Source organism: Fonsecaea monophora (genome assembly GCF_001642475.1).
Source record: "Fonsecaea monophora strain CBS 269.37 chromosome Unknown Scaff159, whole genome shotgun sequence".
In the NCBI taxonomy this organism is placed as follows: domain Eukaryota; kingdom Fungi; phylum Ascomycota; class Eurotiomycetes; order Chaetothyriales; family Herpotrichiellaceae; genus Fonsecaea; species Fonsecaea monophora.
The window spans coordinates 11,270-38,062 of record NW_019174090.1 but is presented as its reverse complement, the minus strand read 5'-3'; the positions used below and the strand labels follow the sequence as shown (position 1 = coordinate 38,062).

The 26,793-nt window shown below is 53.8% G+C and overlaps 8 protein-coding genes across 8 annotated transcripts; 3 read left to right on the top strand and 5 right to left on the bottom strand.

The window, feature by feature from the left end:
• Nucleotides 1–243: 243 nt before the first annotated feature.
• Nucleotides 244–1,512, bottom strand: AYO21_11438 (3-isopropylmalate dehydrogenase; the record flags this gene model as incomplete). The annotated part of the gene is made up of 2 exons (XM_022661331.1): nt 244–1,147; nt 1,241–1,512. The coding sequence occupies 2 exons, from the start codon at nt 1,510–1,512 to the stop codon at nt 244–246; spliced, it is 1,176 nt and encodes a 391-aa protein (XP_022506365.1).
• A 959-nt stretch (nt 1,513–2,471) lies between these two features.
• On the top strand, nt 2,472–4,522 carry AYO21_11437 (hypothetical protein; the record flags this gene model as incomplete). The annotated part of the gene is made up of 3 exons (XM_022661330.1): nt 2,472–2,929; nt 2,999–3,958; nt 4,078–4,522. 3 exons carry the CDS (start codon nt 2,472–2,474, stop codon nt 4,520–4,522), a joined length of 1,863 nt encoding a protein of 620 aa, XP_022506364.1.
• A 409-nt stretch (nt 4,523–4,931) lies between these two features.
• Nucleotides 4,932–6,005, bottom strand: AYO21_11436 (hypothetical protein; the record flags this gene model as incomplete). Its single annotated transcript, XM_022661329.1, has 1 exon — nt 4,932–6,005. The coding sequence occupies one exon, from the start codon at nt 6,003–6,005 to the stop codon at nt 4,932–4,934; it is 1,074 nt and encodes a 357-aa protein (XP_022506363.1).
• Nucleotides 6,006–6,444: 439 nt separating this feature from the next.
• Nucleotides 6,445–7,815, bottom strand: AYO21_11435 (hypothetical protein; the record flags this gene model as incomplete). Its single annotated transcript, XM_022661328.1, has 1 exon — nt 6,445–7,815. The coding sequence occupies one exon, from the start codon at nt 7,813–7,815 to the stop codon at nt 6,445–6,447; it is 1,371 nt and encodes a 456-aa protein (XP_022506362.1).
• A 653-nt stretch (nt 7,816–8,468) lies between these two features.
• Nucleotides 8,469–11,450, bottom strand: AYO21_11434 (hypothetical protein; the record flags this gene model as incomplete). The annotated part of the gene is made up of 1 exon (XM_022661327.1): nt 8,469–11,450. The coding sequence occupies one exon, from the start codon at nt 11,448–11,450 to the stop codon at nt 8,469–8,471; it is 2,982 nt and encodes a 993-aa protein (XP_022506361.1).
• A 952-nt stretch (nt 11,451–12,402) lies between these two features.
• AYO21_11433 (hypothetical protein) lies at nt 12,403–18,565 on the bottom strand (the record flags this gene model as incomplete). The annotated part of the gene is made up of 2 exons (XM_022661326.1): nt 12,403–12,698; nt 12,742–18,565. The coding sequence occupies 2 exons, from the start codon at nt 18,563–18,565 to the stop codon at nt 12,403–12,405; spliced, it is 6,120 nt and encodes a 2,039-aa protein (XP_022506360.1).
• Nucleotides 18,566–20,048: 1,483 nt separating this feature from the next.
• Nucleotides 20,049–21,231, top strand: AYO21_11432 (deoxyhypusine synthase; the record flags this gene model as incomplete). The annotated part of the gene is made up of 4 exons (XM_022661325.1): nt 20,049–20,258; nt 20,314–21,068; nt 21,126–21,153; nt 21,214–21,231. The coding sequence occupies 4 exons, from the start codon at nt 20,049–20,051 to the stop codon at nt 21,229–21,231; spliced, it is 1,011 nt and encodes a 336-aa protein (XP_022506359.1).
• Nucleotides 21,232–22,542: 1,311 nt separating this feature from the next.
• Nucleotides 22,543–26,397, top strand: AYO21_11431 (hypothetical protein; the record flags this gene model as incomplete). The annotated part of the gene is made up of 1 exon (XM_022661324.1): nt 22,543–26,397. One exon carries the CDS (start codon nt 22,543–22,545, stop codon nt 26,395–26,397), a length of 3,855 nt encoding a protein of 1,284 aa, XP_022506358.1.
• Between the last annotated feature and the right edge of the window lie 396 nt (nt 26,398–26,793).

Here is a 26,793-nt window from a genome sequence, read left to right as displayed (position 1 = left end):
TGTGGGTGGAGCAGCCTTGTGCTGGCCACGAGATGGACAGACAATCACTCTTTTTTGGCCCCCTAATTTTGAGCTCCAGCATCGCAAGGCGAAATATCTTTGAAGTTGTATAAACACTCTCTTTCTCCAACCTCCTTCTCCGTTTTCTTTTGGTTGTTGCCCTTCATTTGTCCGAAATGGTGGTTGTCTGCCCAGCCGCCATTCCCCAATTCGCGGTATCACGACTTCCAATGGCATCGGCCATTACGAGCTCTGCGGCTTCACCAGGAGCTCTTCGAGAACCCTGCACACGGCATCACCGATCTCCTTGGTCTTTGCCTTTCCGCCCAGATCGCCGCTTCGGATCTCCAAGCCACCAATGTCCTTGCTGTCGAGAACTTTGGCCACTGCAGCTTCGATGGCCGCGGCTTCAGCGGTGAGGTTGAACGAATACCGCAACATCAAGGCCGCCGAAAGGATTTGAGCAACGGGGTTCGCGATGCCCTTTCCAGCAATGTCTGGCGCCGATCCGTGCACGGGTTCGTAGATGCCGTTGCATCGAGTCTTTCCGTCTGGAATGCCAGAGAGACTGGCACTGGGTAAGACGCCCAGGGTGCCGACCACGCCGCCGGCCTGATCAGACAGCATGTCGCCAAAGGTGTTGTCCGTGAGGATGATGCCGTTGAACATCTTCGGGTTGCGAACCATCAGCATCGACAAGCTGTCGGCCAATTGGTGCTTCAGCTCGACGTTAGGGAACTCCTTGGCGAAGACCTCCGAGGTGACTTTGCGCCACAGGCGGCCCGATGCAAGCACGTTGGCCTTGTCGCTGGACCACACGGTCGCGGGCCCTCCGTTGCCTTTGCCGTCCTTGCCCATGGTCGTAGCCAGGGCAGCAGCAACCCGTGCGCATCGTTCGACTTCGTCCCGTCGATACGCCCACGAGTCACTGGCAAAGTCGGCTTCTTCGACCTTGGTACCGAAGTAGGCACCGCTGCAGTTCTCGCGCAAGACGATGAAATTCGTGCCCTCGGCGATAGAAGTTTTCAGAGGGGATAGTGACAGCAACGAGCGGGAGTAGAATGTACAGGGGCGAATATTGGCGAAAGTGTCGAGGTGCTGGCGGAGACGCAGGAGACCGGATTCCGGGTTTGGCCAGGCCGTTCCCCTTTACGGAATGTCATTATCAGGCGTTCAGTTTCCAAGCAATGAAACGCAACCAGCGACGAAAAGCTGACATTAAAAGGGGAATAAGACTTACCATTCAGGTCCGCCCACACTCCCAAACAACACGGCATCGCTCTCTTCCTTTGCAATCCTCAGCACCTCATCCGTAATAGGCGTCCCGTGCTTGTCGATACTGCATCCGCCGCATATCTGGTGGTTGAATTCGAACTTGAGCCGGCCCTGGGAGGCGATTTCGACAGTGTCCAGAACTCGCAAGGCTTCATCCATGATCTCAGGCCCGACATGGTCGCCGGGGAGGACGAGAACGCGGAATGTCTGCGCAGAGTTGGAGGCCGGGGCCGCCATGCTTGATAGCTGGCAACGAAATTGGGCGTTGAAACTGGGTCGAGGGATGGAACAATCACGGACTGATGCCAATCCTCCTATGCTGAAGTGGCTCTGGTGCTTGGATCTCACAACCGCTTTGGAAACTCCGCGGAAACTGTTCCAGACGGTTGGGGATTTCCACCAGGACATCGGCTCAAGCGTTGGGTTTTTCTACCACAGACGTTCTCCTCAGGTCAAACGACAGCGCGATGATACAGCAAAGGAGGAGAGAAGGATGAAGTTGGAGATCCCCAAAGACCTTCGACTTCTCCACACACAGACGAGTCGTTATCCTTGGGTAAACAGCATTTGGTGGAGTTCATATACAGATGCTCGGCAATTTATCCGCTCCGATAGCGGAGGGCTTGGTAGCCTTGCCGAGAGACCAATCAGAATCGACTTCTCCGACAAGGCTGAGCCGACCTTGTCCGGGTAGAAGACCACAAGGCTGAACCCCCCCAATTAAGCGCCAGACATGTCCGTGTTTCAACTTCCACTCGCGTAAATCGCCATGGCCATATTCGACGACATATTCCCTTCTTCACGCAGAGGGCCTTAAGGCCAGCTGCCTTGTTGCTATTCCTGGGCCCCTCTGGCCGTTGCAAACCTGGTTAGCACCAACTTCACCTGTTCAGTGACCGCGGCTATCCTGGTCATTAACAAATCATGATACATGACCTCCCACCACTCCTGGCATCTGAAACCAAGGCCCTCGACCTTGTCTGCCTATATGGTACTGAGTCACTGACGACTATCTTAAATGGGCTGCCTTAACCAGCGCACCGACCTGATATCGCCCCCTCCTTTGAACTGTACACAACGAGCAATAAACATGGCGACAGAGTTTTTACTTAACTTGCAATGGAGCGAGCTGCCTCTCATCAGATATCCTGTACCTAATCTCGTCGCAGTTGGTTGCGCTCCACGTCTCTCCAGCAATGGCATGGACGTATCAAGACTCCCTGCACGTCAACCAGACTGACACCGAAGTCCTGCCATCCGATGCCTCCCTGGTGAAGATGCGCCCTGCCCGCACACGACGCATCCACTGGAGAGCGCCGACACTGATGGTCGCGTCGTTCATCACTGCTCTCATCGGCGCAGTGTCACACCATGTCTTGTACTTGTGCGTCGACGGGCGCGCCATCACATTCGACGTTGAGCAGCAGGTGGTCACTTCGGCTGGGCTTGTCCTGGCATTTTTGGTGAAGGTGCTCCTGGCCATCTCCTCATCCATCGCCTTCACGCAATGTCTCTGGTGCACGTTGAGGCTTCACTCTGTCGACGTGCGGTCCATGGACTCGCTCTTTGGCGTCCTGGGGAATCCATTCGAGCTCCTCAACCTGCGCTTCTGGTTCGGCCATCCTGTTCTGACTCTGACTGCCGCCACTACTTGGTAAGGATGAACTCCTTTCATCCTTGGAGTACTTTACCACCTCGATATCTAACTCTCCGCTCTTTCAAGGCTCATACCGTTGTCTGCGATTTTTACGCCTGCGACCATTTCAGTGGGACCCAAAATGCACAGCAGTGCCGTAAGAATCAACGTCGCTCAACGGGATGCTTTTTTGGCCAACCGACTCAATAAGTTGGACGACGGCTCGTGGCGATTCCCCGGCGTTTCTACCATGTTGAACTATCTGTCGCAGCTCAGTCTCGTCGAGGCCAGTCTTTTGACGGTTTCGGGGGGCTCCTCGAACCAGAACCTCTCGTACACCCAAAGCTTCTACGGCCCTGCGGTGCAATGTGTCGCGCCGAATAACGAGACACGCTCCTTCATCACCACCGCCATGGAAGAGTCGATCAACGAGACGGGCGACTTCCTCTTCTGGACAGCCTTCTACCCTTTCGAGACCTTTGGCCCGGACATGAATGGGACGTTTTTCAACAACATTGTCGCCTCGGAGAGCGCCACGGACCCCAACCTGGGCCTGGATCTGATTTCCAAGGATGCGGCAAAGGTCTACCACACGCTGTACCTCTCGGACAACATGACGATAATCCCGAGTGCCGATGGATACTTGGAGATTCTGGAGTGCTCGCTCCACAACGCCTCGTATGACGTCCGCTTCGAGCTCCACGGCGACGGACAGCAGACCATCACCGCCACGCGCGAGCTGCTTGAACCGGTCCCAGCGTCAGTGTCCCTGCCTGGCAACGTCACGGAGACTGATGCAGCTGAGATGTTCGAGTACCTCACGCTCATGCAGTCGTACGTCGTCTACGTGATCGGCGCGACCACGACGAGCCCGCTGTATGTGTCGGACTGGCGCGCTATCCAATTCAGCAGCCTGGTGGCCAGCCCGGTCCTCGGGTCCTATCTCATGCCTTCCGAGGACCATGTCAACTTGAGCGACTTCACGGCCGCTCTGGAGAGTCTGTTTGAGAACTTTACCCTGAGTTATCGCTTCGGGGAGGTGCCAGAGTGAGTCAAATTCACAGTCCCTTCTTTCCCATCCTCCCAAGCCCCCATGCCTCTTGGGGGGAGTCATTTTCTTTTTGGCTAGAGTCTCCTTCTTGGCTAATCCGCGTCGCGACGAACAGGTCAACAATAGACACCCCGAAACAGTTCAACGCGGAAATCGCCACGCCGGCCACGCTGCACCGCTCACTCAACACCTTTTCGTACAACCCGCGCACGCTGATCGTCGCATACAGCATCGTCATCGCCCTGGCCGCGGCGTGCCTGGCCTGCGGAATCACAGCGCTGTACCGCAACGGCGTCAGCTACACCAACAACTTCTCGACGATCCTGCGGGTGACGCGCGACAAGCGGTTCGACGCTCTGATCGAGGACGACGAGGACCGCGCCGGCGCGGATCCCCTCCCGCGCCATGTCGGGGACGTTGTCGTCACGTATGTCGGCGAGGGGGAGGTTGAGGCGGCGGCGGTGGGGGTAGACGCAGAGGCAGAGTCAGCTCAACCTCAAGGCCGTGCCGCGTATACCCATGTTGGCTTCACGGGTGCGGGGATCAAAGTGCTCAGTTGAAGTTTGACGAGTGAGAATGGAGGAACAAGCACGCATGACGATGACGATGACGATACCTACCTTATGACATTTAGCGAAAAGAAGAAACGAAACAGAGGAACACAGTTGGAATCAAGCAAATGAGGTTGATGAAGGGGAGATTCCACCACATACAGTACGAGTCACTCGGGCACCCAGACTACCAGGCCATATTCTTCTTTTGTTGTCTTGATCTCCTCTCTATAGCCTACCCCTTCTAGGGCTAGGGCCAGGGACAGGGACAGGGACAGGAACCGGAAAGAGATGATCCAAAATCAAAATCACCCAGAAGAAAACCCCCGTTCATTCTATTCATCCATTCTACTTGCACGCAGCAACTCTACCTACCTACAGTACCCGGGTACCCCAGGTACCCTGGATAGACAGTTTCCTACCAAGAAAACCTCTCGCCCGTCACCTCCTCACTCCACTTCCACAACCTTTCCGCAATGTCCTTTTTGACCGCGTACCCGGGAGCCTTGATGATCTGACAATTACCGAGAAAGGCGCCGGCGCCGTCGTCTTCGCTCGGAAGACCCAACTTGTCGTCCAGGGCGGCGACCAAGGTCGTGGCACACCCCTGCTGGTGGGTCTTCCAGACGAGGCCCCTCTCGGCGGCGGCGGCGAGCATGGTGTCGCGCACGACCGGGTCGGTGTAGCGGATGAGTTCGGTCTGGATTTCGCCCGGGTTGACGGCGACGCTGAGCACGCCGTGTTTCTCAAACAGTCGCTGGTTCAGGCCGACGCTGAACAGCACCGCGGCCGTCTTGCTCGCCCCGTACGCCGCCGTGGGGATGTACGCCATGGTGTCGTCGACGACGAGGTTGTGCGCCTGCATGATGGCGAGGTTGGGCCTCTCCGCGTCCGGCAGCTCGCGCACCGGCCGCTCGTAGCCCATGTCGCTCAGCGGCACGGCCGCCACGTACACGCCCATGCTGGCCAGGTTGACGATCCGCACCGCCCCCTTTTTCCCCGAGGCTGCGGCGAGGATCTTGGGCATGATCAGGTTCGTCAGCAGGAAGTGGCCCACGTGGTTCGTCGCCATGGTGAGTTCCACACCGTCCTCGGTCATGGTCCGCTCGGGGATGTTCATGATCCCGGCGTTGTTAATGACAATGTCGATCGCCGGCACGTCCGTCCACGCCAGCACCTCGGCCGCCGCCTTGCGCACCGACTTTTGCGACGAAAGGTCGACCTGCAGGCTGCGGTACTCGACATCTGGGTAAGCCGCTTTCAAGTCGTCGATGCATTCTTGGAGTTTTGCCGTTGAGCGGCCCGCGAGGATCAGAAGTCGTGGGGACTGCGACGCAAACGACTCGGCCGTGGTGTAGCCGATGCCTTTTCTGTTGACGCCCGTGATCAGGATCGTGCGGCCCTTGATGGCTCCAGAGAAAGCGGCGGCCACGGTGAGGCCATCTGTGGTGGCGCCAAAGTCAGGATGGGTGGTTGCAGTAGGAGTTGTCATGGTAGACAAGATACGACACTTGATGGCTCTGGATAGAGATTGAGAGCAAAGGAGAAGGAGATTCACTTGTTAGATCGAAAGAATAGAAGATGGAAGATGGAAGACAGGACAAAGTCTGGGATGTGAAGAGGAATTGTGCTCTTTATATAGCATTTCCTAGTGGATTGTGCCAGGGTATTCTGCTTCCTGACCACCCTCTAATAGCCATGTGATTGATCCGTGTCGCTCCAAATCGCAGGCTTCATACCATTGTGTCCACTGACAGAGAGACTAATAGCATACCGAGACGTATATCAGGCAAACAGAAGAGGCGTTAAAACATGCAAGGCTCCACCAGGTGCTACTCGATGTTCACCCCACAACGTCGTTGCCGATTCGTGAGTTCGGATTGTTGACCGCATGATTGGCTCGCGACTTCAAAGTCACAACGCAAAGATCCTCACGCGTCGCTTTCCGGACTGTCTTCTCCATGATCGCTCTCACCATCATCAACCTCTGACTCACTGTCATCACTGTCCTCTCCTTCTCCTCCTCCTTCTTCTTCTTCCTCCTCCTCCTCCTCTTCTTCTTGCCCGGAATTTCTTTCAAAAGGGTCAAACTCCTCCGCTGCCATGTTCTCATCGCCCCATAGCTCCCACCGCTTTATCAACATAGCGGGAAGCTTTGCCACACGCGGCTTTAGTTGTTGCCGGGTCGTGATAATGATTTCACTTGCTTGGAGGTAGACTTTGCGGAATCGTTGCCAGAGATCGGGATCGCGACGAGGGTGTGGGAAGTAAGGGTCGTTTCCGGTAACGGCGACAAGGTACTTCTGGACTATATCTGATGACGGGTTCTTCGAGTGCAGGTCAACTGGGGAACATTTGTCAAAATCTAACATCCACATTTGGGTTTCTCGTGGGCTGAAGTTGTCCATAGACGATACCGGACGCTTGAAAATAGTAGGATACGGGGGCTGCGCAGCAAATGGATTCACTGTCGAGCTGCCAATGACGAATTCGGTGTCTTGTGCGTCAATTTGGGCTTGCCAGTGTAGCATAGCAAGACCCATGGCCATCTCTTCCGCATATGCGTTGACGTTGAGACCTATCGTCTTTGCTTGATCCAGGTAGAGAGGGAAATTTCGAAGCGAGTCCGTTGGGCCGTAGAGAGAGGCATCCCGCTTGTTCTCACCGAAGTAGACGCGGATGAGACAGTCTCTGTTAGGAGGGTGGATGTGGACATCGTGCTGTACCTGCTTGTCGTCCTGGTAGAACTGGCGGATGAGGGCTTCGCGCGTAAGGGAAGGTACTGGCAAGATGCGATCGAGGTAGAATACTGCGGCTGTAGTCTGGTCTTCCTTGGGGAACCTTGAAATACTCGCAGTCCAGAATTCGTGGGCCTCAGGCCCGTGGAAATGCCGTGCTCGAGGCACTCGCGGTGTGCGACGTCCAGCGAAGTTTTCTGCTAGCAAGCGAGCCCAGGAAAGGTAGCTATTGTAGGCACAGTTCGTCAAGCAGAAGTCAGTCCAGATCGAGTCGGCATTTGCGCCTTTCTTGATAGCTTGCGTGGTCCCTGGAATCTCGAATACGCTACCGCAGGTGCCTCGCCCAATATCTCGCAGATCGGGGCGGTTATCGAATCTGGCTGCCTTCATACGCTCCGCAAAGCTTGAGGCAGTTGACTGTACTGACCCGACTGATAGTGTTCGCTTGAGAATCTCCGTAGCAACCTGTTTGTCGAGTAGTTGTTTTAGGACAAGCGACCGAGTAAGACCCTCAGAAAGCGTAGTCGAAGTACTTTCTTCAGAGATATCCTTATTTTGAGACATGATATTCAAATCCAAGTCGAAAGTGAGATGAAAGTGAGATGAAAGGGAAATGAAAGTGAAGGATAGATAAAGGGTTATAGAGGTGTTAATGGAACGGTGCGGACCTTCCTTTACAACTTCTACGAAATAGTAACAAGGTCCTCTTGTGACTCACGAGTCCGTCGTAGGCACTGGTCTAACAGCGAATTCTGTTCCGCATCAGATATTTGAAATGATTTAGTAGCTGGGACTCGCCGTTTGCTCTTCCTTGTTTGCCTGATGATGGGCTGGAGGACCTCCCCGACAAAAGCATGTTTAGTGGTTCAGTTGTACGGGGCGTCTTCTCTCGCCCTAACGTAACGGAAAGGAGGTCCTCCTGTGAACCTTTAGGGCTGCGTATCTTTGGAAAGGATTCCCTTCATTTTCTTGTTTTGATAGGTTAGCTCCATCATGATGGTAGTCGCCGGGCTCTCATCCATATGGCGCTGAGTTTGGGACCATCAGAGAAACCCTTCACAATGCACACCTAAGGGCGCGAATGGTCAACTTTTCATTATTCCGTATCTCGTCAAATTCGGTATCTCAAACGCTGTCTCAAACCGAGGAAATAACCATGTGCCTTCCCTACAACTCTTGAAGTCTGGTCGAATGTTCGCTGAAAACCTCACTCCAACCTACATAACAATGCAATCTCGATCCTGTCCATGCCTTCCTCTTCCAGAAGGCCCTGACACTCCCTGTGGTGGCTGTAACCTTTGCGGCGAGTTGGTGTAATACTGAGACATCTCATTATATGCACTCGTCCGGCGTCTTGGTTCCCTCCTGCCCGCATTTGGTCCTGGTGGATGGGAAGGAGTGTCAACCATTCCTGAGGCTGAGTGGGTGCTGATGTTACTGATGGTCCCGGTCAGCTGCGTGTTGGAGTTCATGGGAGACGGTTCTGAAGAGGGATGCAATGGGCTGCCCAGTGGCGGAATATATGGTCTGCCTTTAGCTGCTTCCTCGTATGCGGGGGGTGCATCCTCAGCCAACGCATCCGATGGACGATTGACGCCTGGATTGGGTGCGCGCGAGACGCGAGGTGGAATCGGGGGCCGTACTTCGGGTGGCGGCTGTGTGGAGCGAAGAGGTATCGGAATGTTCCCTGTCTGTGATCTTCGTGGTTGCGTGCTGGAGGAACCTGTGTTGCTCCCATGTCGTCTATTTCGATCCGCACGTTGTCGCTGTTCCTCTTCTTCTTGCAGTTGTAGTGCCATGGCAAAGTCGGCGTCGTGTTGTTCTTGTTGTTCTTGCGGAGACAGAGGTGTAGCCGCAGGCACATTGCTGACGCTTAAGAGCTGTGACGACCGTCGCGCAGCGGGATGAGTTGACGACTCGTCTCCACCGTCATGGTGACTGACGGGCATGAAATCACCCGAGAAAAATTCGTTGTGTTTGCCGCTGATGTCCACGAGACTTTCCCAAATGATTTCGTCCCGGTCCGCGTAACCGGCATCTGTGATCAGAGTGAAAATTTGACCACTTTCAGGGTGCTTGTAGATCGTGCTAAAGTGGTCATTGCGGAACATGATGGCAAAGGAACCTGATGGGATCGAATCTTGAACAGCTTCGAGGCCAGAAGGAGTCAGCTGGGTGGGATATGTCTTGAAGAAGTTTTTGATGGCGTTGATGTCCTCCCACATGTTTTGCTCAGTGGTCGTTAATCCCTGGGTCGTGAGTTTGTATTCCAATTCCTCCTCCCCAAACTGGAGCGCTTGAGCATCTTCGTATGTCTGCGCAGATCGTGCAAACGCCTTTGCGGCTTCGGACCCCGGGTCAGGAAGCCAGCCATGTACCAAGGGAACTTGGAAAGCCCCGTAGAGTTTCATGTCTGGCGTGGCCTCAAACGTCCCTAGCTTTTGTTTCGCACGTTCCCGTTGCGGCATATTCAGCAAAGAGTCATCCGCATCCATCAGATTGGGCGCCGGTTGTGAAGGCGGTACGAATCTGGGATTGGCGTTCATACCTGTTCGCAAGCGCATCAGGAAATGGTTCAGTTCATCCACGTCGGGCATGACTTCTCCCACAGCGTCAAACCCTCGCGACAAGAGTTCGTCCATCAACGTTTCAATAATGAGGCCAAGCGACACTTGTTCACGTGTCCGAAGAGCTTCATCTAGTGCCGCCTGAGACTCCTGTTTCGCTCCTAAGATCAAAGCATTCACCAACGCCAAAAGAGGACACGGGCCATTTTTATTCTGGGTTAACATCGAAGATCTTCTCAGTTTCCGAGAGCCGTGATCGAACCAATTAAAATGCTTGATTTGGTATGTTTCGTTCCTTTGCTCTATCATTTTGGCGACGTCTTCGTCCGAGGGAATAGTTGTGCGTATTGTCGGTCGGAGTGGTTTGGGTGGAGGTGGTCCTTCGGGCGGGTCGTAGTACTCAGTCTCTGCACGATGTGCCGGTCTCAGAGGCAGGGGAGGCCGGGACTCATCGTCTTCTAGCAATGAGGGTTCATCATTTGTTGGAACGCCTGCCTGAGCAGCATTGGGGAGTGTTTCTAGTTCCTCCTTGAGGGATACAACTCCGCTCTGCTGTCCACGGTCCAAAAGGTCGCTATTATAATTTGATACTTGTTTTTGAGAGGGAGAAAACGGAATCGGAGACGGAGTGGGAGGTACAAGGTTGACATTCGAGGCCCAAGGGTTTTGGTTCTCGACTGAATCATGTTGAGGAGACACTGGTATAAGTGGTGGCTGTTCACTGAACGGTGATCGGGGTTCTGTCGGTGGAGGTGGTGGAGGAGCTTGCGGCATGGGAGGCTGTCCCATCTGATGCCTGATTCCCCATGAGTCTGCTGGTGTCTGGGTATCCTGCTTGATATTATAGGTTGGGCCCGATATCGTGCCACTGCCACCACTGAAGCCTTGAAAACGGTCAACTGGGGCCGCAGCATGCCCTCGATCCATCTCTTTGCCCTTCACCGCTGCTTCAGGTACATCCTGGTCTCCATTGGAGAGTGCGATCCGTTCGTCTCCTGAAGCATTATCCGAAGGGCGTCTAAAGGGATTATTCGAAGCGAAAGCCGACATAGTGGGTATATCGGGTCTTGATTGTGCAGGCGACGGACCCCAACCCACGGGTTTCCTCTTGATCCCAGTAGACTGCTCAGGCGGCTCTACGTCGACCCATGGCTCCGCATGCAAATCGTTATCCGTGAGCGCAATTTGTCCCCTTTTTGGGCTCTTCCCTCGGCCACCTTCTCCTTCGTCCGAATCTTCCCAGAAGTCTTTGGAGCGTTGACTGTCCAACGATGATCTGGGCGTATCTTCCTGCGAGCGACCTGCTCGTAGAATCTGGGGGATATTCGAGAGAGCATGACTCTGGGGATTGCTGACAAGCCCGGGAGATGAGCGAGGTTGCCCTGGTCTGAGAACATCAGGCAGCGGTCGATCGGACGTCTGTTCTTTCGTGCGCAGATCAGACCAAGGATTCTCTGCGTCTTCAAAACTGGGAGATTCTGCGACAGTCGGATTCCTTCGTGAGGACGAGGGTAGGGAAGGGAGATCGGTCGAGTCCGGTACCAGATTGGCTTGTGGCTCTGGGTAATAACTCGACGAAGGAGGCTGAGGTGGGGGACTTGCGGGATACGGAAGAGATGCTTTACGTGTCATAATGATCTTTTGAGCGCTGGCTTCGAACAGCGCCGTGCTTGACAGAAATTCAATGATTCTGGAATCGTGGTCGCCTAAGGTTCACATGGCCCATGTAGCCGCGGCAGGTCGAGAGCGAGGCAAGGTGAAAGAAGTGGTGCCGCATCAGAGCCGGTGAAACGACTGTGATTAAACTACGGAGCGTCCGACGGAGAAGGAGGGAGCTTATTATATCGTCAAGTTCATTTGGAAGTGCATCAAGAGTCGAAGAGCGACTTTAACAAGCGAAAGACCGCGTAAGCCCTGTAGGAAAAGGCGAGAAACTCAGGCGCGAAGCAATCGACTTGGGGAGGAATCTCTCGCTGATCACCGTTTTGGGTGTCAGTGGGAAACGTTGGCTCTTTGGCTCTTTGGCTCTTCTGAGGGGGTGACGTATTCGGACCTCTGTGCCTCAAAGTTGTGGCGGTGCAGGTCATCATTCTTCGTCTACCGCCGCCACATTTATTCAGATACGAATTCCAGGCAACAACCAATCTTCGGACTATTGTCCCTTGAACAAGATAGGTGCTAGTCTCCTTTCATCTGTCCTATACACAGTACACTTGGATCGAGTACAACGTCTCCATCCCCCCTAAACCTGAACCCTGACTGCGAAACTAGAAGCGTGACACTGGTTGAAATCCTCTCCCATGGCCAAACCGAGAAAAGAACATAACTCGCTGATTCCCACTCCTTCCTGTTCGCAGAGACTCGTGACAATGGATTCTAGTCCTACAGCTATCCCAATCCACTCATACATGTACAACAACATAGAAAAAGAAGAGCCAAGATGGCATAAAGAAACACAGAATCTTCTCCGGTGCGAAATAAAAGTCCTTTGGCAGCGCGTACATGTCATCCGCAGACACAGCTCACTGGGGTCTTTAAGTCAACACTCTTCACCTCCTCTCGTCGCGTCTCGCTTCTCCTTGGCTCATTGCTCGAAAGTGCCCCGACTGGCCCGGGTGGAGGATCGGCGCTTGAGGGTGAGGATGGTGCAGATGAGGCGGTGGTTGGCCTGACCCTTGAGGTTGTAGGTGTGGAAGCGATCCCCCTTGGTGTTGATGTTGATGTTGATGTTGGTGTTGTTGCTGTTGCTGGTGCTGTTGTGGGTGCTGTTGTTGATGTTGGTGCTGATGTTGATGCTGATGTTGATGTTGGTGTAGCTGGTGTGAATGTGGATGCGGATGATGAAGAGGATGAGGCGTTCCCATTTGCCCGGGACCACGACTAGGGCCCGGAAACGGTGAATGAGAATGAGTGTGAGCACCACCGTGTGTGTGTGGAGGCGTAAAGGTCCGTGGAATGTCGCGTTGAGCAAATGTCATGTGGCCTTGATTAGTTGCTGCAGCCATCTGGTTTGGACGGGGCACCGGAGGAGTGGCATGGTGCTCCATACTGTACATCTCCCGGCGTATCTGTTGTTGCTGTTGCTGTTGCTGCTGTTGCTGCTGTGAAGGTGGTGGTGGTAGTTGTTGCTGCTCCCGTTCCCGTTCCCGTTCGCGCTCTAATTCTCGATGACGTATTTGTCTTTCATGTTCACGTTGCTGCTCCTGTTGCTTCTGCTGGTTTTGTTGAGCCATGTGTTGTTGGATAGTCAGTCGAGTCGGAAATTCAAGAGACGACTGAGGTCGGTGGTGAAGACTCGAGACTGGAGTTGAGCTCGCCGAGTGAGAATGATTTTGCTGAATCGTCGGGTGACCGAGGGACGAAGATTGACTTGTTGACTGCGAAGCAGAGTATCCTGCCGAGGCAACCCGTGAATGATGCGACGAGGTCGAGGCTGAGCGTAGTTGCGGCACAGCCTGCGTCGGTTGTTGAGGTGGAGGAGAGGGTACATGTGGAATCTGGCTGATCTGGCCTAGCAGCGTCCTTCGGTGATCAATTCCAGCTCGTTCTGGTGCTCGAGGGGTATCCACGCGCAAAGAGTGGAGCGATGGGATACTACTCTGCTGTGAAGTCGGTGGAATCACGGAATAAGGACTCGGTGCAGGTGAGTGATGGTGACTTCGTTGGTCGCTGGGGGCTCCCTGCTGGCGTGGATCAAAACGGTCCATCCATGCTTCGTTACTGGGGCCAGTGACAGGAGCGGGAGAATATACGCTGGGATAATCAGTCGATGATTGCTGCCCGCTGCCTGTAGAGAGCACGTTACTGCCACCGGGCCCATACGTGCCTCTCGACGCTCTGTTTAGGAGTGAGTCTTCAGGATGGTGCTGACTTCGAGGCTGCTGCAAGAGGGTCGGACCTGGAGGAAGAGCAGTTATCTGTGGAGAAAGAATGGATGCTCGTTTCGGTGCCTCCAAAGACGGCCGCTTAGGCGGTGGATCTGGTGGATCGTCGTTGAGAAGGCCGAACACATTCGAGCGTTTGGCTGGGGGTTTCGGAGTGTCTGCAGGAGGCGGCGGAGCAGCAGGATGAGATATCTCAGCTCGTGGCGGCTGAGAAGTATGAATTTGGATCGGTGTCAATGCTGGGGACTCTGTCGGGCCGGTCCGGTACAGTGCATGTTGATTGTCTATACGACGTAAAGAAGCCATGTCCTGAGGCGTCTCTAAAGGCGGGTGGCTCGGAGTTGTCGAGCTGCTGTTGCGGCTATGGCTGGGATGCAGGGCATTTGGCTGGGTATACTTTTCAACATGGGCTTGAACCTGAACGGGAACAGCTGGTGGAGCCTGGGATCGCTGCTGCACGGGTATGATAGGCTCTCGCAGCCCTAGAAGGCTAGGGCCGTTTGCGGGTATTGATGGTTGTTGACCTAATTCAGGACGCGGCATATCTGGAAGTCTCTGTGTGAGTATTTGAGGCGACTGCTCCTGAAGTGGTGCCCTGAGAGTTTGACGGGACGGCTGGAAGCCAACATCGTCCTGAAAAACGCCAGCTTTGGGACCGTGCAATGGTTTATGGCTGAAGAGAGCTGGACGACCGTCTAATCTTGGAAGCTCCTCGGTCTTTGTTGGAAGGTGAGTGGGCAAAGGGGCTTCACGAATTGCCTCTCGTGCGACCGGGTGTGGTTGAGATGCCATGTCCCCGGAGACTGTCCTGTCGAGCATACTTCTTGGAAAGTCTTCAACAACGCTCGGTTTGATTGCTGAGACTGCAAGCTCACCATTCATGATGGTCTGTTCACCCTGGGTAGTTGGACGACTGAGGGGACCTAACGCTGTGTCATGTCGACGTTTTGAAGTTACAATAGGACTCGGAGGCGGAATGGCGACTTTCCCAGCTACGCGCATCTGTTCACGCATCTGATCTCCCATCTGACCAAACTTTTCGAGCTCATCCTTGCCGCCATCGACCTGCCGAGAGTAATAATTCTTAATCTGCATCTTATTAGCCACCGAGGGTGACCCAAGTGGCGGCGGACTCACCATCATCGCGCTCTTCGTTTTCATGAAGTCGGCAATTGCTGTGAAGTCTCGACCAAAGTATGAAAGAAGTTCTGGGAACTTATTCTGTTCGGTAACTGACCAATAACTGGAATATGGTGAGGCCGCGGCCGACGATGGAGCTGTCGGAGGACCGGCGGGGACATCGCCAACAGGATAAGGCTGGAGACCTGCTTCAACTGCTCGCTGCACTTGCACTGTCGGAACGGAAGGAGGAGGATCGGGCCTGATGGGCACATTTTCGGCACGAACAAGCGTTCGCCCTCTTTCTGCCTTGGTAGAAGTCGCAGCTTTGCTCGGCGAGGCTTCAGCGGGGGCCAGTGGTAGAACTTGTTGTTGTTGCTCCGCCTGTATTTGTGCCTTGGTCCTCCGCACCTTCGTGGCAGCCCCAGTCTTGCGACCCCTCGAGGTTTTCGCACTCCCATCTGAATTACCGTCTTTCAATGCCGCTGTAAGCTTCTTCGACTGTGGAACGGGTGTTGAAGAGTCTGCTTCACTCGGAGCATCTCCGAACGTTGGTGCCGCCGCCCGCCTTGGCCTCCCACTGTCTGTGACAGGAACAGGTGTCGCTTCCGCATCGTCACCATTGAGAAGCTCGGACATCAGAGCCGTTGAACGGGGTTTGGTCGCTGCCACTCGCCGACCGCGCTTCCTAGGCTGCGATCGTCTCAAGAGGTCTTTGTAGTGAGCCTTGGCCTTGGTCAAGTAGTAATGGAGTATGCACTCTTGATATGTTCTACCTGGGATGGACTCTGCAATCGTGCCCCATTTCTTCGGAGTTTGACAGTAAGCTTCGATGAAGAGGGATTGTTCCTCCTCTGTAAAATCATCCTCGGGTGGAAGATAGGCAAAAGCGTAGAGCGCCAAGTCATTTGGGACGAGACGATTTCTCTCTTCAAACTGGGATAGTTCTATGTCGGCGGGCTTTAACATTGGCGGAACCACTGCCTCCAGGTCATAGTTGGGCACAGAGCTGGAAGCTGCTTCTCTCTCGCGTCGTTCTTCCTCTTCTTTGAGAGACTGCTGAGACATCAAAATTGCGGCTTGCAGATCTGCTTCTGTCGTATTCCGCGCACCTCTCGTACGTTCGTGGGTTAGTGAAGGTGTAACTGACGGCGCCGCTGACGGTGCAGGGGAAGCAGGCGCAGGGCTAGCCTGCGACTCACGGCGTTCTTGCTCGAGTTGCTGGATTTCTTGCTTCCACACAGGATATCGGGCCTTGAATTCTGCGTGCATTTCTTCAAGTTCGGATCTCCAGTCCCAAGCATTACGCTCAAATTCCTGTTGTAAAAGAATCGAAACTGCTTCACGTTCGACTTCATCATCCGATTCTTCAAAGACAACTGGCTCCATAGGTCCCGACTTCAGATATGGTAAATCCTCGATAGGAGGGGTGGGTATCGGGTTCACCGGTGGCTGCTTGAGAGGCCGTCCTTTGGGATATGGTGGTTCTGTTGCCAATGTTTCCTCCTTAGACTCAGTCTCTTCGGGGACTTGCTGTGGAGATGGTAACCCAGTTGGAACAGTAACAGTAACAGGTGCCTCCTCTTTTGTAACTTCCACCGGTGTGGTCTCAGGTTTGGCCACGGGATCTTGAGATATCATATGGAGAAATTGCAGCTTCACCAGGAGGGCTACTACCACCGTATCCTGTAGTAGAGACGGTGGTTTCTTTGTCGCGAGTAGTTCCATTTCCCGTTTGTGCCTCTCTTCAGATTCAACATAGTACTCTTCGTCAAAGGAGTCATCTCCAGCTTCGTCGTCGTCGTCGTCCTCACTGGAAGCGGGAACCGACATTATCACATCTTCTTGATGGTGTATCTCGTTGGCTGCTCCCCTGGCAGGTAAGAGGGTCATTTTGACGTCTTGAATTTTAGGGCTTGTTGCAATCAAGGCCCTGGGTCCCGATGGCGCAGTTGGAGGGGAGTTTGCAGATGGATGGGTCCCTCGGGTCTTGTCCGGGTGTGGTGGGACCACGCTCTGCTGTCTTGGTCCCGTTGGTATAGGACCTCTGTCCCGAGTTTCAAGCGGGAATGGTTTATTCATCGCGTTCATGATGGATGGCTTTGACTTGTAGTCTGGAGAGACCCATATCTTCGAGGCCGTCCCTGAGCTTGTCCTTGTTCCTTCACGGTCGAGACGAGGGCCCGTGGGAATTGCTGGGGCTCGATTGTCAAGCCCGGAAGGTTTTGAAGGTTCCCTTGGTGCCATAGGAGGAGGTCCCGAACCAGCCGGCTCACTTGACGATAGTCTGTGTTTGTAGGGAGTCGTATTGCCCATTCGCGGACCAGACGGGACATTTGGAGGCATAGCACGGTCAGCGGCTGGGGCAGCAGGGGGTTTAGGTTCGGCGGGCAGCTCGTCTTTCTTTGCGCTACCTTCCATGGATAAGTTACTTGCGCTTGTCATTACACCTGGCCGGACCTGGCGCGACACAGGCTCAGTGCGAGCCCAGGCCTCTTGGTGCTGAGGCGTTTTGACAGACTGGCCGAGACTTGCTGCTGGAGCTGTTCTGCCAGCTTTTGGCCCACTAGGCGGTTGAAAAGTAGCTGGAGAAGGTGCTCCTTGCTCCGTCTTGGCAGTTTGCGGCCTAGGTATGGTTGCCTTTTCTGTGGCGGGAGTGGTGACGGACGGCAAGGACGGTGGAGGACCATAGTCAAGGCCGATCGGAGTTGGAGGTTGTTGTGGAAGCTGGGGTGGTTCACGACGGGAGGTATCCAACCTCGAACTTCCAAAATAATCCGCTCCGTCACCATCACGCCGATTTTCACGGAGCGCACTAATCGGAGTGGTGACAACTGACGGCCGTCTGCCTGCCTCAAAGTCGGGCTTCCCAGGTCGGTCACTGACGGAGGCAGATGGGGTAGTAACAGCAGCGGCCATATTTACAGTGGATCCCCTGGCCGGGGATTGATCCCTTGGCCACACATCGTGCTCCCGTAAGTCCCGAGGCCTGACTTCGGGCTCTCGACTGCGTTCATAATCGCGACGTTCGTACCTGTCCGGGCGATCAGCATCCCCAGGGGCGGGCCGACCGCGGTCGAACTCGCGATCACGACGGCTTTCTCTCGAACGGCTACGTGGGTGGAATAAATCTCGCTCTCGGTCGCGTTCGCTTACGAAAGAACTCCGGCCTCTGCCCCGGTCCCAATCGCCTCTGCCTCTACCGCGGCTAAGCCCGCCACGCCCTGCAGCAGGGTAGTATGACGACGCAGATTCTGTGGGGCGAGCAAAGTTAGAGGGAAGCGATTCCCGCGAGTCCCTCCTGGGTCGGACTGGAGAGGCCGAACGCTCTCTGCCAACATATGGTCGGGTATCTCTCGCTGAAGGAATGGTTCGATCGGTCACTGCGAAATCGCGATCACGCCGAGTCCATTCGGTGCGGTCGTCCTCTCGAGCGCGGTAAGACTGTGGAGGTGGCCGGGTATCTCGTTCGCGGTCCCTTTCACGATCTCTCTCCCAGGTGTCATTGGGTCGGGGAGCGAATCCTCCACCTCTTCCACGCGCGGTTGGCGCAAATGGAAAACCACCACCACCTCGGAAGTCAGCCTTTGGACCTCGAGGAGGATCTCTTTGCGCCGCCAGCAAACCTGGTTCCGCTTGACCCCTGTATGACGAACTTGTAGGCGTGTAGTTTGTGGGCGGTCTGCGATCGAACCGAGGTGGAGAGCGATCTCTTGCTGGAGGAGGATATCTTGAAGACGACATACCCCCCCACAGGCCTTCAAGCTAAGGTGAATGCTATTGGCCCGGAGTCTGATCGCTTGCGGCGGAGCACATCACGTGATCTTAAGGCCCTTTGGATCCCTCGATCTGGGCCAGCCCAAGGTTGGAACTTCCTATCGACGCAGGTGATCTTGGGCACTGTGGGTTTGGCGTCCGTTAGCGTGGTTATTCAAGGGCTGAGATAATCCTGTCTGGACAATGCCTGGGCTTCGTCTTTGCACGCTAGTGTTTCGATCCTGTTCTGTTCGACTTGAATTTCCCGCTGTCAAAGGAAAGTCGTTCGCCGCAGATGAAAAGCCACAGCCACGCAGTCGCCCACTGATCAGGCGTATCTGCGGCGTTCCGCACTTTGGGGGGCCAAGACTACCGAATAGCAATAGAGCGAAGTGTAGGGTCCTTTGTCAGCTCCCTGAGGCCAGTTGCGTGAATTAAGATCGAGTTCGTCGTCCGGGTTTTCGCGTCCTCGACACTGTCCTAGTCGATAGAGGTACACAAGGACAAGTGCAAGACGAGTGCAAGACGAGTGGAAGATAAAGTGAATTATCGATCGCGCAATACGTGGGAAAAATGGATTGAACCTCGATTTGCCGAAGAGAACGCAAGGTAGAGTTTTGAGGTTGAAATGGGTGCTTGAAGCCCGTGTGGCAGGGAAACGCGGCGGATTGGCGGTTGTGTAAATCGCGAAGTCGCAGTTAGAGGTTGAGAGTCAGTGCGCGATCATGCGGGCTGCGTTAATTGGAGTGGTAGGGTTAAAATGAAGTTGATGGGAAAAGATGGAAAAAGACCAGGGAGGAAGAAGGGACGAAAAGAGATGAATGGGTCTGACATGGAAAAGGCGCTTGTGGTGGTGGTGGTGGTGCAGGTAGCGCAGGTGGAGGAAGAGGAGAGAGGGAGGAAAAGACGCCTGGAGCTTGGTGCTTGTTGCTTCTCCGTTGCGGGCGGCACAAGATACCTAGCGAGTGTGCTAAGGCCACCGTCGGGCTGCCTGCACCTCAAATCTTAGCCGCTGCCGCCGATCCGTTGCCCGTGCGCGTGAAGACGGACATTGCGTCAACCCAAGAAATTCTATTACGAGTTAATGTCAGCTCAATTACAGGAGTATTACCCCTCTAATGCCCAGGAGGTACCACGTTAATACAGGTCTGTTACTACCCATCTTACACACCACCCAATCCTGAGAGGAATAACAACGTTCCCCTAAAGAGCTCGTGGGCCCCTAGCGAGCTCACCATCCGCTATTAGCGCCCCAGATTTAAACATGCTCGTACGAGGACAGGGGCGCCCAGACTCCAACCAGGGCTGATCAAGTTTGATAGGCTGATAGGCTGCCACCCACCACATAGCGAATCACAATATGAGATACATTTTGTACCAGGCAGTTTTTTTCCCCCTGCGTTGTATAAAGTCATCCCTCTATTCCCACCCACCCATTAGCCACGGAGAAGACCAAGCATAGCAGTCGATTATGGGATCCGCACCACCTGCTAAAGCCACTGATGCTGTTCTGGTAGCATCGGAGCCTGTTCCTGACGAGACTCAACAGGTCCGAGGCATCGACTGGGCCGCAGTACCAGAGGAACAACGGACTATAATATCGAATTTTATTGACCAACTGACTGGGCAAGGCTTCCAATCTAGTTCGATAGGCGATGCCATCCGTATTATTAACGATATGGTCTGTTTCTGGTAACTTATCCGTTGAAAAATGAAGGATTTCTGACGGCGCACAGAGATCATGGAGAGATCCCGACTCAGGAGAGAAAACCACCATTTTCCTAGGGTACACCTCCAATATGATTTCATCAGGCCTGCGTGACACCTTTCGCTATCTTGTCCAGCACCGTCACGTCTCAGCGATTGTCACCACTGCTGGGGGAGTTGAGGAGGACTTCATCAAGTGTTTGGCTCCCACTTATCTGGGCTCCTTTTCCGCTTCTGGCGCTGCCTTACGAGCTAAGGGACTGAATCGCATTGGGAATCTCATTGTTCCCAACAACAACTATTGTGCCTTCGAGGACTGGATCATCCCCATTCTAGACAGGATGCTAGTGGAGCAGGAAGAAGAGTTTGCACGATCCGGAGAACGGTTCATGTGGACTCCCAGCACCATAATCCACCGCCTGGGCAAAGAGATCAATGACGAATCATCGGTATACTACTGGGCATACAAGAATGACATTCCAGTCTTCTGTCCTGCCTTGACAGATGGCAGTCTAGGAGACATGATCTACTTCCACTCTTTCAAAGCCTCCCCACTCCATCTCGGCATCGACATAGCCAAGGACATTCGGAAAATCAATACAATTGCTGTGCGGGCGAAACGAGCGGGCATGATCATCCTTGGAGGCGGGGTGGTCAAGCACCACATCGCTAATGCGTGCCTGATGCGAAACGGCGCCGAAAGTGCGGTCTATGTTAACACGGCACAGGAATTCGATGGGAGTGATGCTGGCGCCCGACCAGACGAAGCAGTGAGTTGGGGCAAGTAGGTCTTCTCCAGTGGTCCGTGTCAGTATCTTGTTTGGAAATTGACCAAGAGCAGAATCAAAGCCGACGGAGACAGTGTCAAGGTATGAAAAGGATAGAGCCCAACTTGATGACTGCAGAAGACTAACATTGTCAACAAACAGGTCTATGTCGAGGCGTGAGTTGTCATTCTTGTTCAAGATTCTATAGACAAGAATCTAGGCTAACGAAGATTTTCAGTACAATAAGTTTCCCCTTGATCGTGGCTGGGACTTTTGCAAAACCAGAACCAAAAACATGATTCGCAGACAGTCAGATGAAATCTCCAACTGTTCTCTGAGACTGCCGATATCTCGTTACTCACATGGCCTAAGGCAGACAGCCTCCGTGCCTCGTCACAACGAAAATGATGAAAGAGTGTGGAGACCACCAGCGTGGTGTGACGGTTGGGGGATCGCCAGACCCGCTGATTTCTGACTGGCGAAAGTGAGTCAGGCTGAGAGGGTTGAGAAAATGGGAGGGTTTTCACAAAGGATAAATAAAGGCTTGCCCAAGTGCGTGCCGGTGGCAGTGGACAGATCACATTAAGGGTCCTCTTGGTGTCCCACGAGCCAATGGGTCCTTGGACGGAAGGGGGCCACATCGCCAGCTCTACCAGTCAAAGATGAGGCTGGGCGCTTGGAAGAGAGTCAGACACCTGCAAAGGACTAAATAATGGCTGAGCCTCACTACCTAGGCAGGGACGCAGGCTTTGCGGCCCAAAGCCCAAAGGCGGGTGGCGACAGCTGGGGAGTCATTTACGTGGGGGTAGAGGAGGCCAGTGGTGCCAGTTAGCCATTACAGGGTAGGCCTAGTAGACTGGCCCTGCACGCGGCGACTTAAAACACTTAAACGGGGGGATCCAAGTGCTGGAGCCTGTCGGGACTGTCCAATAGCTAAGCCTCCACGCCGATGCCTGGGACTTCGTTCGTTGCCTGCCACTTACCGGTTCTACCATATTCCTGCATAAATGCAGCACCCTCTGTGAATGTAAATGTCCAAAGCCTTTTGGTGCACACAAAAGCTCCCTGCCCATCCTGAATTCCAGTTGTCACACTTGCCTCATCCCCCAAAGACCATTGTCAACTTTTTGAAAATGTGACGCAGTGCTCGTACTTTGTCTGATAAAACAAACACACTCTAACTGATATACAATCCTAACCCAAGCATTCACCGCCTTACTTTTCTCTTACCACTGCTTTCTTTGCTGCTTGTCGGTTTCTGGCACTGCTGCTGGTATCATGGCCTCCCAAGGCACTTCGCCAGTCCTTGTTCAAACCCATCCTTATCCGCCTCATACGTTAAACTCGTCGTTCAATGCGGACCTTGACCCTAGCCACCACTCACAGACATCAACGATGCCCGGGCCTGAACCACACGAACCTCTCTCTTCCACCTCCACTCGATCTCACTCCGATATTCCTTCGTCCTCACCGGAACCCGCGGACGCAGAAATGGCGGATGTGGCCCATCCAGAGCCTGAAGCTGAACCCCAAGAATCGGCCAGTGTCATTGAAGAAGAACCTCCGGCGGAGGTACAAGACAGCTTGGTCGTTCCGGAACCGGCACCTATTGAGGAAGAAGAAACAGCAGCAGTAGAAGCAGAAGTCCCGAGCGAAGACCCCAGTTCGACGCCTCCCCCTCCACCCGAGCCTCGCAACAACATCCCAGAATGGGTAAACTTTGAAGAAGACTGGTCAAAGCCAAGTGACGAGGAGATGGAAGAGCTAAGGATGAGAGAATCTAGGGGTACAGAGGTGAATGCACTGGACGTTCCCGGTATGGAGAAGCGCATCTATTCAAATGTGGACATCCCGGACACGCGGCCGATCAAGAAGTTGCGCCTCAGCTGGGTCATCAAGGGAGTTAGAGGGACCAAGGATAGACCAAACCATTCCAGAGTCATGGTTTCCCCTCCTGCTGTTGTGGATGGGAACTATTGGCAAATCAAATTCTACCCGCGTGGCCATACCTCTACCTCTTACAGTGCTTACCTCAAATGTAGCAGAAGACCTCCAAAACCGGACACCAAATCCTCTGAAAGCACATTCTCATTCTTCGAAGGGCCTCCAGATGCGGATTTTGGCAGTGACGCCGTTCCAACCATGACTCTCAAAACCGAACGAACCGTGAAGAAAGACGACCATTCTTCAACCACACCCTCCACAACCTCTGCCAGCCAAAAACAAGACAACCAGCCACCTTCGGAAGGAGGAAATCCCAGTGTCCCTGATACTGGCCATGATGAGGTGCTAGACGTGCAGACGACTTCAGACATCGGAGACGGTGATTGGCGGCTGTCTGCCCAGCTTGGTGTGGTGATGTACAACCCCGAAGAGCCACGCACTTGTGCGTATGCCTCCACTGAGGGTCAATTCTCCAAGTATGTGGATGATTGGGGCTGGTCGAGTGTCGCAGGCCCTTGGAGAGAGGCACACCTCCGGCAGCACTTGCAAAGAGCACCGCTCTTACAGAACGACACTATTGCAATTGACGCCTACATCCGCATTTTCAATGACCCGACGAAGGCCTTGTGGTGGCGGAGCTCTGATGCCGAACCTCACTGGGACTCGAAATCGCTGGCAGGGTATTTCCCCATGGGAACTCCTCCACTCTACCATAGCCCTGCCGTGGCAGGGATGACCGCATGGCTTCTTTTGGCCCCTTTTCGCAAGCTGCTGCAGCGTGTCGACACCGGAAGCTGGCGACATAATTCCCAAGTCCGACCAAAGCCATTCATCGCGCAACTCCAAATGATACTCTTTCTGATGCGGACGTCAAGGAAAGAACGTGAAACTTATGTGGACCTGTACCCTGCGATCCAGGCCATGAAAGACGTTGGAGAAGAATACACTGATGTTCAAACCTTCTGGGAAGCCTTTCGACGGACGATCGAACTTGAATTGGATGACGACGAAGAAAGCTTGAGATCCCTGAGAGCAATCTTTGATGGTCCAAGTGGCCCAATGTCATTGCCGCCGTTGCCCGTGGAGAATGTGCTCGATGTCCAGCAAACACTAACCCGTACTTTGAGGGACATGAATTTCAAAGGATGTCTTCCCGATTTTTTGCCTCTTTTGCTTGCACGGGACAAGTTTGACAAGACCACCCGAGAATGGAGGCTACTATATGACCGTGTGATCTTGAACGATGAAATCGATATTTCGGAATTCAGCACCAGCGAAGGTGGCAAATACACTCTTTATGGATTCATGGCCCATGCTGGCGTGAGGAACTCGGGAAAATTTTACACGATTTTGCGGCCGAATGGACCTAACACAATGTGGCTGGCTTTTGAGGACGGTGATGGTAACCAGGTGTTTTCCTACAACCGGAAGATAATACAAGCATTTGAAGGACTCGAAGGACAGGCTCTGAAAGATTTCAACTCAACCCGAACAACTGCTTATATGGCAATGTACATCAGAACCAGCTGCTTGGCTGACTATCTGCCCGGATGTCTGGAACCGTATCAACTCCCGAAATGGCTCGCGCCGTACCTGGATTCTTCGTATCAGGAGGCGCATGGAAACTTTACAGAAGATGCCACCGATGGGGACTTGCAAGAAATCAGCATTGAGGTCTACTCTGACGAAGGCATCATCGGCCGGGAAGGCCTGCTGGATATGTACAACATCAAACAGCAGTCTCGACACAAAGGCATGTTTCATCTGCTGAGCTCGCCGAGATGTGCAACCTATCAGGATCTGAGGCAACGTCTTGCCGCAAAGCTTGGAATTAGTGATCCTCAGACGATTCGACTTTTTGGGATGGGTTACAGTGGGATTGGACATTATGCAACTGCTCAACTGGTTAACGTTCACCTCACCGAGGCGATAGGCAATGGCTGTTTTCCAGGTCAGCCGTTATGCTTGTGGATGTCGGTGCTCAGCAAGGATGAGGTTGAATTGTTTGGGGAGCCAGACAAAACGAACGACCCAGTGGATTCGGTTCTCTTACGCTCAAGCAGCCAGACTTCGGATTCAGCTAGTGTCGCCAACGAGAACGAAGAAGAGGTTGCTGCTCCGGATGCCGAGCAAGCTTCAATTCGAGCCGCTGTTGCGGCTGACATTGACCGCGCCGCAAACACCAGACAACAACCATCCGCTGTGGCCGTGGAAGTTAATGACCAAGACACGCCCATGCAGCTCGAGATCCCGCCTCCAACCGCCGAAGAAAGCTTGACTGCGAATGTGCCTCATGGTCATCTTATTGATGCGGCAGCACATGTCGATGTGACAAGTCTGCTAGTCAATACTGAGACGGCACTCACGTCAGCACCGGGACTGTCGACACTGTCTCAAGCCGAAGAATCCTTGATTGCTGCAGTCATCTCCGAGGACTCTGAAGCCATGGATTTTGTGATGAACTCCGGATCTGCTTCCACCAACCATTCGGCCTCGCAATCCAGCGAATCGTCGCAGTCTTCGTCACCACCCCCTGAAAAGCAAGGCCCGGTTGATAACATCTACGGCTTTCTCCAGATGTTCGACGTCGACACGCAGACTTTCCGTGTCCAGGGAACATTCTTTGCCAGGTCCGAAGAAAAGGTGAGAGACTTTGTGCAGAGACGCTTTGGATATGGGCCGGACAAGCAATTTATCGCCTGGCGTCGTCATTCAACCGTCGATGGAAGCATTGTGGGGCCCGAGGATACATTCTTGGACCCCAGATTTGTCAACGGTTGTGATCTTGTCGTTTACGAGCCGGTATCCGAAACTCGTGTGAAGGAGCTTGAGAAAGAAGGCAAATTCGCTACACCCCACGAGCTCTCGACCTACCTGCGGATGGTAGAGCGACGACATCCCATACAATCCGTGACAACCACCGAGCCTGTCGAGCTTGCGGTTTTTGGAACCGACTACTACAAAGGACCTCTGGTCAATGGGCTCTGTCACGGGGCCAGGTGTTTCAGCATCAGCTCCACAGGCAATATCTACGAAGGGCCACTCGTCTGTAACGTCAAATGCGGCAAAGGAGGCAAAATGACGTATTGCAACGGCGACACCTACGAAGGGGAATGGTACCAGGACGAACGTCACGGCCAAGGGACTTTTGTGGAAGCCAGAACGGGGAACAAGTACGTCGGCGGCTTTGAGAACGGCAAGCGCTGGGGAATGGGAACCACGTACTGGCAGGTCGCGGATGAGCAAGCGGACTTGTGCCAGATCTGCTACGGCAACGAGATCGATGCATTGTTCTTCGACTGTGGCCACGTGTGTGCTTGTGTTGAGTGCGCCAGACAGTGTGAGCTCTGTCCCATTTGCCGGAAGACGGTGAAACAGGTGGTCAAGATGTTTCGAGCTTGAGGGGATTTCGGAAATCAGGGAGAGAATATACGGCGTAGAGAGGCTAAGCAAGCGGGCGTTTGAGGAAGTATCAACGTATCAATGTGCTGAGGGGGCTAGCGAGGAAAGCAAGGGATTCTGGACATGGCTTCGTTGATCGATTGGCGTTTGTGATTAGGGAATTTATGGATGGATGCTCACATTTAGCATGGTGACGGGCGCTGTTGAGGTGTTCGGTATTCAGCTGCCCTGGCCGACCACGATGATCAGATGGACATGAGAAAATTGATAGCCAACTTGCTGTTGATATTGACAGGTGGATCCATTCTCGTGCTCTGGACTTTCCGAGAGTGGTTTCGCTTGCCCCTCAACTGTGACTTGATTGGTTCTCTGACCTTCCGTCGCCCGATCCGTACT